The sequence below is a fragment of the Mastigoproctus giganteus genome, chromosome 11 (assembly GCF_048544385.1).
Source record: "Mastigoproctus giganteus isolate SK-2022 chromosome 11, ASM4854438v1, whole genome shotgun sequence".
Taxonomy (NCBI): Eukaryota; Metazoa; Arthropoda; class Arachnida; order Uropygi; family Thelyphonidae; genus Mastigoproctus; species Mastigoproctus giganteus.
In genome coordinates this window covers 87,544,096-87,557,529 of record NC_143585.1, presented here as the reverse complement: position 1 = coordinate 87,557,529, position 13,434 = coordinate 87,544,096, and the positions used below count along the sequence as shown (strand labels likewise).

Here is a 13,434-nt window from a genome sequence, read left to right as displayed (position 1 = left end):
ATGCATATAAATATAGCTCTACACAGGAGTTATTACTAGATGAACTTGTGAAAAGATTTCAAAATAGGGGTTATACATTTGGTACCATTATGAAGATAAGACAACAAGCAAAGCAAACTAGAGATCGGCAAAATGAACAACAGGCCTGAACAGAAATATTTTATTCAAGTTCCATATGTACAGTATTGGTAGAAACAATTTGTTAATAGCTTTAAAAACACAGAATTTAAGATAGTTGCCCAACCAATTAGCAAGTTCCATGTTGTTTTGAAAAGTAGTCAACTCTGACTCAGCCATGGATTCACACAATGTACAGGTAACCCTCATATAACATGGTAGTTGGGTTCCTATAAAATGTTGTGTCGTGTGAAACTGTGTTATATGAGACTAAGAAAAAGTGCAAAAAGGTTCATTCCAAAAGCTAAAAAAATACACCATTCTAAATTTCGCGTATATTCTGCTCTCTTTAAAAAATCAGTAATCTGGGTTTGTTTGCTTTTGCTTGATAAATCTTTGTGAATTTCATTGTATGGAACTAAGCATTTTTGAAGCTCCCTTTTGAAATTTGGGCTCCTTTCATTCAAGAATCTGCATTCAAAAAATAAGATTCTAATTTCTCGGCTAACTTTATGCCTTCCCATATGCTTTTTAGTGTAAAATTTGGAAGTTTAGAATTCATCTGCGCTATCAATCTTCTGAATTGATTTGGTTTTACCTCCGATGCCATTTCCACCAAAACTGCTTCGCCAGCCTTTTTCTACCAGAATTCTTGGACGCCTTCAGTAATCATATTTTTTTAAATTTTTTTAGGAGGATTGGCGACTAGGGCCATGTTACTCTGTGTATATTGTCTATAAATTACATGTCTTGAGGTCAACTTTGTTTTGCTGGGCATAAAACCAGTGTTTCCGGGAGGAAAAAACCATGCTACCCTCGCCTGAGCCCGATTGACTCAGCTATGTTGTGAAAAAGACCCATAAAAATCCTCCTGTCATCGACGGGATTCAAACTCAGGTCTTTTCCACCTGGTGTAGGGAGGAGGGTGATTGAACTGTGCTTGCTACCCACGAGGGCTTCAGAAATAATATCATCAAAATCTTCCCTCCTACCTACGTAACAAGTTCTACCATCGCACCGATTCAGTTTTCTGCAGGCTCAACCATATTTCCTGAATGAACTGACTCTGGCCATACATTTTTTAAACATGCACCTGTTCACAGTTTTACTTCTTTCAGCGATAAAGCTAGGATTCTGATACAGTCCACAATTGAGAAGTGTTTCCATGCCTCCATTACTTCAATAGATTCGGAATCAATTTTTACCAAAATCCATTGTAATGATTTTCTGATGTAACGAGTTTTAAAGGTGGATATAATGACTTGATCTAATGGCTGAATGAAAGAAGTTGTATTAACCTAGTACAACTGTGTGGAAGTAGGAAAATAACTTCAACATGTGGATGGCCTGGTGTGCTATCCAACAGTAATAAAACTTTTGAGATCTAGATTTTTCCACAAGTTCAGGGATTTCTCAGTAACTTTTTTTTTTTGACTAGCGAGTCAACAGTGGGGATTCAAAAAGAGTGGAAATGTTCAAAAATTGCATTCAACATAATACCAGGGTTTCCCCCGCACAAAAGCTCAAAAATACCCTGTTATGCGAGGTCTACCGAAATTCTCTAACAGTGTAAGAGCGAAACTGTGTTATTTAAGTACCATGTTGTGTGAGGATTGTCACAGTTTATCAATTGTGTTAGAGCCAAACCATGTTGTAGAAGTACTGTGTTATATGGAGTTTGCCTGTAAGTTTACAATATTACTTGTGGCGAATGTAATTCCTTGTATATTAGTTCAACAGAGAATTGTCTTTCAATGTGGATATAACAACATGCGGCATCAGTCAAGGCAAGAAGGATATGTGCCTCGGAACTTGCTTTCCATGCTATCAATGATAGTCATGTTTTTCTTTTTAATGACACGAAAGTTTTAAATACACAACATGAATATATTAAATTATTGATTGCTGAAACTCTGTAAATGAGGTTAAATGCAAATTCTATAAATTTTTGTAGGCCGTATACTAATCTCAGACTCGTGGACTTTCATGCACATTTGTGAATGGTAATTCATACATTGGTTTAGTAAAAATAATCTTGTATCAGGTAGTCGACAGATATAATATTAAAAAAAAAAAAAAAAAAAAAAGGTGGGTATCATTTGCAAAAAAAACACTACTTCTTGTGAGCAGAGTGTATCCGAATAAGTCTGGTCCCTTATAAGAAGTTTAGACAACTTTATGATTTTAGGTATTTTCACCTGTGTTTTTTAAGGATAAATCTGACAATTATTTTCAGTTCTCATGTTAACATGCGGTATTGCTTTTGGTTTTTCGGGGATGTTGATGGCTGTTGACTTCTCCTGGATTTTCCTGATGCATTATGCTGGGACGCGAATTGAATGCATGACAATCTTTTGATAAGTATTTATTTATATAATTTTAATGTAATTTTCTTAATTGATTTTATTTAATATTAAATATGGGACATTTATTCGAATAATTATATAATCACATAATCCCTCCAATGTGAGTGTTGAGGGAATTCTGATCCTACATAAAGGTATAAAGTTTCCTTTTATAATTTATAAAAGCAGTGTATTATTATAGTGACATTTTCCCACTTAATACGTTTTTCAAATATAGAAATGCTTTATTAAAAAATATATAACAATATAAACATTTTGGTTAATCAAAGAAGTTAGTGCATAGCATTATTTTAGTTCAGAGTAAACCACCCAAATAGGTGAAATGGCATCGTTAGTTACATCTCATATTGCAAATGCCTTCACAAGTTGCCCTGATATTGCACTACCTCCAATAAGCAGTGCTTTGCCACTGGAGAAGAATGTTGCTTATTCTCGGCAGATATTACCACCCAGGGGTAGTGGTATCCACCGAGAATCCACTGGTGATGTGTTCCCTATTCAAGAATCCACTGTCGAAGGTAGTTCAATAATAGTGCAACTCATGAAGGCATTCACAATATGAGATATAACAAAAACAATGCCATTTCACCTACTTTGGTGATTTATTACGAACTAAAATAATACTATACACTAACTTGTTTGATTAGTGAATTTTTTGTAGTCAGAGGCTTTCAGTGCTAAAACCCTTTTCATATAAACATTTTGATATAATGGAAGAGAAATATTGCAATTGTTTTCATCGAGATGCATAACTGGATACGTCAACCAGATTAAATTTTGATGGCTGTGTACAGTTCTGCATTACTTAGTGGATTGTTGCTCTGTCTTATTGTAATTGTGACCTTTTAAGGTATGTTGAAACTCCAAAGGAGATCATTCTTTGAACTTGGTAATGAGTTTAATCAACAGAATGTTAAGCAATTAGAAATCCTCAGTTTAAAAGTGCTTACCATAGGAAGAGTAAAATATTTATAAATTCTAAAACAGTACTTAAAAATAATCTTAACTTATGTATCTTTTCATTTTTATTTGTATACTTAATATTTTATACCCTCAGGTCATTTTCCCTTCTAAGAAGTTTTCCCTCGTAAGAAGTTCTAAACTTCCACTCACTTGGAAAACTTATTCGGGTTCTACTATATAACATTAAAATGATGGTACATTAATAATATTCAACATAGCAGATTTTTATTGTATTGCACTGCTAAGAAGAATTTCATGGAATGAAAAATCAAATGAAAGAAAAACTTATTGACAGTTAAAAAGTGGTTACTAGTGTTATAAATGCAAGTTTATAAATAGTGCTTTTCTTCAAAACTCATTATTATATAAAATATTGATATCTGCTAGTTTTCAAATTAGATAAAATTTCCTTTCAATGGTTGTGTAAAGCTATTTTACATGCTGGTATATGATAAATGTTTCAAAATACATTAAGAATTTTAAATTAATTTCACATATTGTGTGATGCAAATTACCATTATGAAAAATCATGATGAAACCGTTGTCTCTGCTTGAAAAGAATCTCCTCACTTCCAGCTATTGCAGGATCAATACCTAGTTGTTCCATTAATGAAATAGTAGTATCTAATTCAGAGTTGTACCTTGAGGTGACTTGTGACTTTTTGCTTGATCCCGGAAGCTTTTCTTCCTCATCTTTCCGTTTGTGATATTCTTCGTCTAAGAAGCTTGATTCTTTCCTAGTTACAGGAACAACACTCCACTCTGGTATGCTAACATCCTTAGGTAAGCTACAGTAACAAATAATTTTATATTTAACATTTTCACATTACATAAATTAAAGACATTTATGCAAAAGAACAAGCTAAAGCATCATTTCTCTCTGTAACAAAAAAAAATCAGTTGTTTCGGGGTTACTAATAAACACTTCCACAAAGAAAAGTATAGGAACTCCCCGATTTACAAAATACTCGACTTACACAAATTCGACTTTATGTAAGTTTTTGCTGGCCAGTGAAAACTGAAAAAAAAATATGGAAATGTATTTTGCATCTGTAGGGATAAATTGAGGTATTATGAAAATATCGTAATATGAACCCAATAACACATTTTTTTATTTATTTTTTTTTTTTCATAATTCACATTTCAAGTCCTTGGGAGTTGAAAATTTTGCTATATTAATAAGCTACTTATCTCTCTAAAAGGTAATTTTTATAATGGAATTTACACTATACTTTCATTGTTATCATACGTTCCCATTATAAGAATCAATTTTGAATGCTTTGTGGCACGTTTCTGGAGGTCACGACCAAAAAGCAATTTGTACCTTTTGGTTTACTGGGCTTTTCTGTAAGTACAATCTGTTATAAATGGGTAGTAAACTCGATCTTATTGCATTTTTGAAAATACCGATAACTGCAATTGTATGGGTTTTTACATTATTATGGTGAAATGTGTTCCCCTTCACTAAAATCTTCAATCATATAAAAAGCAAATTTTCAGAAACTTCTCTTCATTCCTATTGAATTGGCATATTACAATGGTGAAGGGAAAGTGACTAATAGAAAGTGCAAGTGGTGGTAGTGCCAGGAAACGAAACAAAACTGATTTAGAAATGAAGATGAAAATGATTAAGACGAAGCAAGACAAAGTTTGTCATCTATTGCAAGGGAATTAGGTCTCGCTGCTTCAACAGTGAATACTATTTTAAAGGACAGTGTGCATATAAAAGAACATGTCAAAGGATCGACGCATTTAAGATCAACAGTGATCACAAAACACCGTTCAGGTACTATATCGAAGATGGAACAGCTGTTAATAATATAGATGGAAAATCGGATTCAGAAGCGAGTGTCCCTTAGTCTAATGACCATTCAAGCAAAAGCAACAAGTATTCATGAAGATATTAAGGATAAGTACGGCAACCCCCAAGCCAAGTTCGGGTGGTTTAATAGGTTCAAGCACACGCTGGTTTCCACAACGTTAAAGTATGCGGTGAAGTCGCCAGTGCAGATTCTACAGCTGCAGAGAAATTGTGTGTTCGAAAAAATTATTGATGAAGGTGGCTATTCAATGCAGCAAATTTTTAACATTGACGAGACTGCTCTGTATTTGGAAAAAAATGCCACATTGACGAGACTGCTCTGTATTTGGAAAAAAAATGCCAGATCAAACATACACTGCCAAAGAGGAAAAGACAATACCAGGTTTCAAAACAGAGCCACGCTCTTGCTTGAGGCTAATGCAACAGGTGATTACAGATTAAAACCACTGCTTGTGTACCTTTCTGGAAATCCTCGTGCATTTAAAGGCATCAATAAAGCCACCCTACCAGTGCATTTCCGATCAAACCAGAGTGCATGGATAACAATATCTCTTTGAGGACTGGTTTAAATTCTGCTTCATTTCCGAGGTTGAAAAATATTGTAAATACAACGATGTTTCTTTCAAGATTTTGCTTCTATTAGATAATGCTCCTGGACATCCTACTCATCTAGATTCGAATGCCAGAGCCATATTTCTACCACCAAACAACTTTGCTCATCCAACCTATAGATTAGGATGTTATTTCGAATTTAAAAGCATACTATTTATGCACAACATTTGCTCAGGCACTGTCTGCAGTAGACTATGAGAAAAATTTTACGTTAAAAGACTTTTGGAAATCTTACAATATTTACCAAGCCATCTTAAACATTTAAGGCCTGGGCATAAATTACTAAAAGTTGTTTAAATGGCGCATGGAAGAAAATATGTCCACAGCACATAAAAGGCTTCGATGGATTTGAAAAAGATGAATCATATGAAGAGGTTACATATAAGATTGTAAAGGTTGCAGAGCTACTTCAGTTGGGGGTTGATGCCAAAGACATGGAGTTAATAGAGGAAGAAGAGAAGGAATTATCTAACGAAGAATTTGATTTACAGGCAGCGATAGTGAAAGAAGAAAGAAAGAAGAAAGAAGAAAGCTGACGAAGCTCAAGATGAACCAAATGAGGAGCCAAGAAGCTTCATCACCAGAGAGATGGCAATGGCATTTCGTGAAATTGGATTGGCAATGACAAGGTTTTAGACGGATCCTGACAGCGAACAATTCTTAAAAGTTAAGAGGGGTGAATGATACGCTTGCTTGCTACAAAGAAATCTATGATTAAAAGAAAAAAGCAATCATCCAGTCATCCATTAATATGTTCTTTCATAAGGTTGAGCAGTCGATCCCTTCTAAATTTTTATAAAAATTAAAAAATTTTCTACATTTTTATTCTCATCATCCGTATACAGGGTTGTTAAAATTAAAGTATCCCTATATAGGGCTCTGGAGCAAGTTCTAAGGCTTGTACTGAAGAGAAATTTAGATAACAGGTGCAATAAAGAATGCACTCACCATTTATTGGGGAAAAAAAAATTAGTTACAAAATTTGTCACTGTATGGTGCGTAACTATCTTAGTTACAATTCGTAAGTTATTGCCACAACGCCACTACTCAGCTCTACTGTACTGTATAAAAGCAAAGCAGCCTCTTCAAAATTATACAGTAGATGTTTGCCTGAACTACAGCAGCAATGCCAACAACGTTGCAGGAAAAGGTACTATTAGTGAAGCTGTACTATCAGAACAGCAACAATGCAGCTGCGGCTATCAGAGAATTCCGGCGTCAGAAGCACATAAGGCATGGACCCGTGAACGTTTGTGCTGTCCACAAAATGATTGCGAAATTTGAAGCGACAGAACATCTTGGTGTTCAACCAAGTAGAGGTCGAAAACAAGTGGACTCCTCTCGTGTTGAAGATGTGGCTATGGCCGTCGTGGATTTATCAAGTCCATCTCCATGTGGCAGCGCAAGTGTGCCAGCTGTTTCTTGTGAAGTGGATGTGCCATATTCTACTGTAAGGCTAGTAATAAGTCAGGTGTTGCAGTATTATCCTTACAAGATGCACATGCTACAGCAGCTAAAGCATTGTGAAGCAGATATTCGTTTCACATAGCAATTCAGTTTCTGGTGCAAATGACAGTTGATATCATTTGGCCATGGAACATCCTTTGGAGTGATGAAGCCCACTTCTGCTTAAATGGACAAGTGAATACGCACAACTGTCACATTTGGGCAACAGAAAACCCTCGAGTTATCCAAGAGGTCCCGTTGCATTCTCCAAAAGTGACAGTGTGGTGTGGATTTACAGCCACATTCATGATTGGGCCATATTTTTTGAACAGGTAACACCGACTGGACCCCGCACCTGTTCTGTCACTGGACAGCAATATTGTGAAATGGCAAATTTCGCAATACCAGAGCTACAACAACGTCGGTGCCTTCAGGATACCATATTCATGCAAGATTGTGCACCACCCCACATCCACTGTTGTGTCCAAAGATTGCTAATCAACACTTTACAGATGAATGGGGTCATCAGCCTTTGTTTCCAGACATCTTGGACACCCTGATCACCAGACTTCACTCCATGTGACTTCTGGTTGTGGGGTTTTTTGAAGAACCAGGTGTATCAGAAAGAATGTCAAACTCTGGCAGATCTGAACAACAGAATTAGACATCATGTGCTGGCTATTCCAGTTGATATGTTACATTCTGCTGTAGAAAATGCTGCTCTTCAAATGGAAACTGCTGTTGACCAAAATGGAGAACACATTGAACAATTGTAGTGTGTTCAATTGATTTTTATTGCCACAGTGCCATATAGTGACAAATTTTGTAACTAATTTTTTTTTCCAATAAATGGCAAGCACATTCTTTATTGTACCTGTTGTTTAAATTTCTCTTCAGTACGAGCCTTAGAACTTGCTCCAAAGCCCTCTACATAGGGATACTTTAATTTTAACAACCTTGTAGTACAAAGAAATCAGTGTTATGCAACCAAATGAGTAATCATATTGTTGAAGTCTTGTTTGTACCGGTGATTGTAAATTCCCCTAACCCTTAAACACACACCTCGTTGTGCTGTTGTAAATTCCCCTAATTTCAAATTTCACCATTTCATGTTACTAGAGAAAACTAGAAAAGATAGTTCTGACTGTCTGGTGAGTATGGGCTGGGCACACCCAGGGTCCTGAGCTGGATATCATCATTCTTCTGTTTCTTGGTGATTCCCTTTTACTACTTACTCTCTCTCTCTCTCTCTCTCTCACAGGGTAATTCAGAAATTTTTTTTTGGCCTGGTGCAGCATAAGCCTCAGGCTTCCTTGCACCATATGGCTAAAAATAATAAAATTTACAATGCTATCAAGCAGCAGAACTGCAATATTTAACAAAAACCTTTACAGCCAGAAAATATCCCAAACAGCTAATCCAAACACTATATCAACAGTAAGAAATAGAATTAACAACCCTCAAGATAATAGAACTGTTAATAGTAACAATACATCAAAGTTATATGAAAATACCACAGCCAATTATCACAACTTCACAGCATTTTTATAGGTACAAACATTACACTAGTCATTTCCTCATATAATAAACTAGGCACCTTCTTTAGTAATTATAGAGTCATATAAATACAATATCCAAGACACAAACAATATATCTTATTAAATGCCAACCGGGGTGTGATGCCTGTTACATAGGTAGCACTACCACAAAATACAGATCATCTAAGAAAACAACCACAAGGGCATACTATCATTACAATAGTTTAAAAAACTGAACATACACAACGTGCACAATCCTTTAATCATAATCTACTAATAGACAATCACTTTAATTAAATTCTAATCACAGAATACGTCGGTATGAAGCCTTAACAATAGAATGGTTCCGACAAAACCCGTTGCACGAGGTTCTAAATGCAAAATTACCCACCAATCTCTCATCAATATGGTGCCTAACACACCTAAAATTTCCACGTGTTTAACACAGTGCATCATGGGAGCTAGAACTACTATAAAAGAATCCCCTCCGCATGTATCATATAAAAAAAACTGATGATGAAAAAAGTCGATGATGAAAGTTAATATCGATATCACATCATAGTTCCCTTTTATGCAGTTTTATAGACAACAGCCAGGGAAAGGTAGCACACTTCTTCCCCAGGGTATGATCTTATCATTCATGTAGTTAATTTTTTTTACACTCTTACCTTTATTTCCTATGGAATTTAAACGATAATTACAGATGAGCGAGGCCGACCGGGCTAGCCGAGTGGGTAAAGTACCTGCCCGGCAACCCAAAGGTCGCGGGTTCGATTCCCGCCTCGGGCTTGGATCAAAGTACAGTACTGCAAAAACCTTGGGAGGTGCAATATGGCCACAGAAGCCGATGCGCCAACAACTACCAAATCAAAAAAAAAAAAAAAAAAAAAAAACAGATGAGCGAGTACTGGGAAATAAGCTTTTGCTAAAAATTTTAGTGAGTTAACAGACAGTACTTTAAGCATTAGCTATAAAATTATAGAACAGTGTATTATAATAATGACGTTTTCCTACTTAATGCTTTTTTAAACATTGAAATTCTAAAAAGGCTTTAGGGCTGAGAGCATCAGCCTACGAAAAATTCATTTTCGAACAAGTTAGTGATTAGCATCATTTTAGTTCATAGAACTAACTTGTTCAATACAGAAATTCTTTATTTTTATATTAAAAAAATATTAAACAATATAAGAGAAGCATTTTTTTGAAGTAGTGCAATACCAGCTATCTCTTGTGAAGGTACCCACAATATGAGATACAATTAAAACGATGCCTTTGCACTACATACGTAGTTCAAATTTATGGATAAATTATGGTGTATCTAAACCGATATTATATAATAAACAATATAAACATATGGAAGTGAAATTGTTTTCATTGATATCCATAACTGGATAGCATCAACCATGTGAAGTACAATGACATGTCTGCTGTTCTCTTTATAATGAGCATTTAAGAGCTTTAGATTCAAAGACAGTAGGAAAGAATAGAAAATTTCTTTTATTTGTCAATAACTGCCCTGCTCATCTGAAAAACAAAGAGCCCTTAATGTCCATGTCGAGTTCTTTCCCCTGGGGATTCCACATTAGTTGTGTAACAAATGGATCAGGGAGTGATCAACGTTTTAAAGATGCATTTCTGTAAGTACCTTGCACATAAATTGCTTGTAAAAAAAAAAAAAATACCTTTGTAAAAATGATATAGATCCTTTGGCAATGATGTAAATTAAATTACTTACCTATTCCAGTTAATTCTCTCATTAATCCTGAGCCCCCCGCCATCCTGCAGAATTTTCAATGCCACTCTCGTAATATTTCTTGCATCATCTAAGCCACAATGAGGATGACCTTCAAATGTAATGCCCAGTAATTCCAACATGGTTGCTAATGGGTACTAACATGAAAACAAAAAAAAAAAGTTATAATTAGCATACCATATTAGTGATGCTGCATTCTTAAAACAGTTTTGTTTAAAATTTTCTATGAATTTGACATTTTTTTTTTTTTTTTTTTATTATTGTGAAGCAATATCATCAACTATACAGGGTGATTCAAAAAGAACTGAACACTCAAAAATGCATTACTCAATAACTAAGTTATACACAAACATGTAGTAAAAACCAATCTGTAAAGGAACTATCATTTATTCCTATAACCCTAAAAATGCACACATCAATCCTGTAGTCACATCAAAGTCACAACATTCATCATCCTGAAATCACATCATTCTAGACCCTTCACAGCCTATCACCATCAATGGGTGAAATGGCAGCCACAATGTGTTCCTTCCTTTCTTTCAGGCTGTAATAAAGAGGTGGTACAAACATAGGATACTTCAAACACAGCATGGGTTTGTTATGGTGGGGAATATTGTTGACCAATTTAATCAGTTAGTATGATGTGGTCAAAAAGGAACTGGATGCAAAAAATTATTTTGATATCATATACTTTTATTTCAGAAAAGCTTCTGACACTGTTGCACATAAAAGACTGCTGTACAAATTGGAGCAGTGTGGCATTAAGAGCAAGTTGCTGCTATGAATAAAGAGATGATTGAGTGGGAGAAGACAGTAGTAATCAATGAACATTGCTCTTTATGGACTAATGTTATAAATGAAGTACCCAGAGTTTAGCGTTGGGCCTATTGTTGTTTTCTATATTTATTAATGATATTGATAAAGGCATATCAGACTTAATGTCCAAGTTTGCAGATGATACGAAGGTTGACAGGTGGCTAATGACAGTATGCTCTTGCAAACGAGTCCAGAAAAGTTATACAGATGGGCCGAGAAATGGCAATTGAAGTTTAACATTGATAAATGTATAAAGTACTGCATAAGGATAACAGTAACCCCAGAGTAATACACTAACTGCTTGGTACTATACTCGGGTAATGGGAAATGAAAAAGACCTAGGGGTCATTGTGCAGCCGGATATGAAGTTCTCTGAGCAATGCAGACAAGCTACCAGAACAGTTCATGGCGTCTTGTCAGTGACATACAGCCAGGCCTCGCATAACGCGAGTTCGATTAATGCGATTTTCAGTTAGCGCTATTTGAAAATCGCAATTTTTTTTTTAATGCAACAGTTGAAAAAGATTTGAATCGCACGTTAAGCTTACCGCGAGTCATATGGTCAATAAACAAACATTTGCCTGCTGCCCGCCTTGGTGTGTTCCATCAACCATCGGAAGAAGACGTATTACTTGTTTGTCTCCTGCAAAACAAAACTTGTTTTGTTTGTTAATTATTTGGTTTTTAGGAGCTTTAGCAACTAAGGCCATATTGCTCCGGGGATATGCGGTGGTGGTAGTCATTCCCTGACCATTCCGCATCCTCCGTATTTGGTGGTCACAGGCTCGAACCCGGGTCTAAAGCAGAAGCGTGTGCTACGCACTGCTGCTGCTCCTGCCCACCTGGCTACAGAGGCACCAAAAGTCAATGCACACTTGCATAAAAATTCAAAATTTTAAATGAGCCAGATGAAAATGTTACCGCGAAGGAGATAATGGTAAAACAATTAGATGAAATCTTTCATATCACATAGAACCTCAAACAAAAGGTTTGAGGTTCTCTGCGATATTTATTTCGCCATGGCCCAGAGAAGATTGTTGTCGGCTATCGGAAATTGATTGATGAAAAGAGAGAGTCAACACTATTCAAATATTTCCGCAACAGTCATTTCTTCATTGTATATTTTATGTCAGAGGTTCCCAAACTTTCTCAGTTCACAGCACCCTTAGTGTCTCAGTAATTTTTTCAAGGCGTACTCAGACCAAAAGAAATACCTAACAGTTCCGTTTAGCAGTTAGGTCCAAACAACTTAATAAGAAATGTTGAAACTGTGAACTATCTCGAGCTAGTAGTTCGGGCGGTGTCCGACAGATGTCGAGTATCGCTGTGTTTCCCTCGAAAATTTTAAATATTCTGCGGCGCACAGTTTGGGAACCGCTGTTTTATGCAATAAACATTTAATTCCATAATTATTTTCATTTATCTTTTACATTGTATACAGTTAAAAAGTTATTTAAAAGGTATTTTTTAAATTCTTTATGGACATTCCAGAAGGTCAAGGACCAATTCTAATTTTTCCTATTGAAATTCAATTATTATATTCGATTAACGGGTTTCCATTTTGCGCAATGCACTCGCAGGACGAATTAATTACGTTAATCGAGGCCAGCCTGTACAGGAATTTTGCTAGCAAGGATAAGGATATGATTATCCCATTATATAAGGTAATGGTCAGGCCACATCTTGAGTACTGCATATAGGTCTGGAAGCCACAATTTAGGAAAGATGTAGATGCAGGGATAAAGATGTGATTATGCCATTGTATAAAGCAATGGGTCAGGCCACGTCTTGAGTACTACATACAATTTGGAGGCCACATTTTAGGAAGGATGCAGAGCTAGAATTTTAGAAGGATGTAGATGTACAGAGAAGGGCAACGAGATTGGTATACAAAACAAAAGGGTGCTCTTATCAAGAAAGGCTTTAGTTCTGCAAACTGCAGCACCTGGAGACTAGGCACCTGTGAGGTGATCTGATTGAAGTGCTTACAACTTTGAATGG

The 13,434-nt window shown here is 35.8% G+C and overlaps 1 protein-coding gene across 4 annotated transcripts in view; it reads right to left on the bottom strand.

Moving 5' to 3' along the window:
* LOC150078230 (3'-5' exoribonuclease 1-like) overlaps positions 1 to 13,434 on the bottom strand; it is a 149,614-nt gene that overhangs the window by 13,228 nt on the left and 122,952 nt on the right. For 2 of the 4 annotated variants that reach the window (XM_090384872.1, XM_090384871.1), the window contains exons 7-8: positions 10,600 to 10,754; positions 3,962 to 4,234 (exon numbers count right to left, since the gene is read on the bottom strand). In XM_090384872.1, the coding sequence (XP_090240998.1) occupies positions 3,964 to 4,234; positions 10,600 to 10,754 (426 nt within the window). In that variant the 3' untranslated portion in view covers positions 3,962 to 3,963. The remainder of the gene's footprint in view (positions 1 to 3,961; positions 4,235 to 10,599; positions 10,755 to 13,434) is intronic. The other 2 variants (XM_090384873.1, XM_090384874.1) reach the window with 1 other exon arrangement.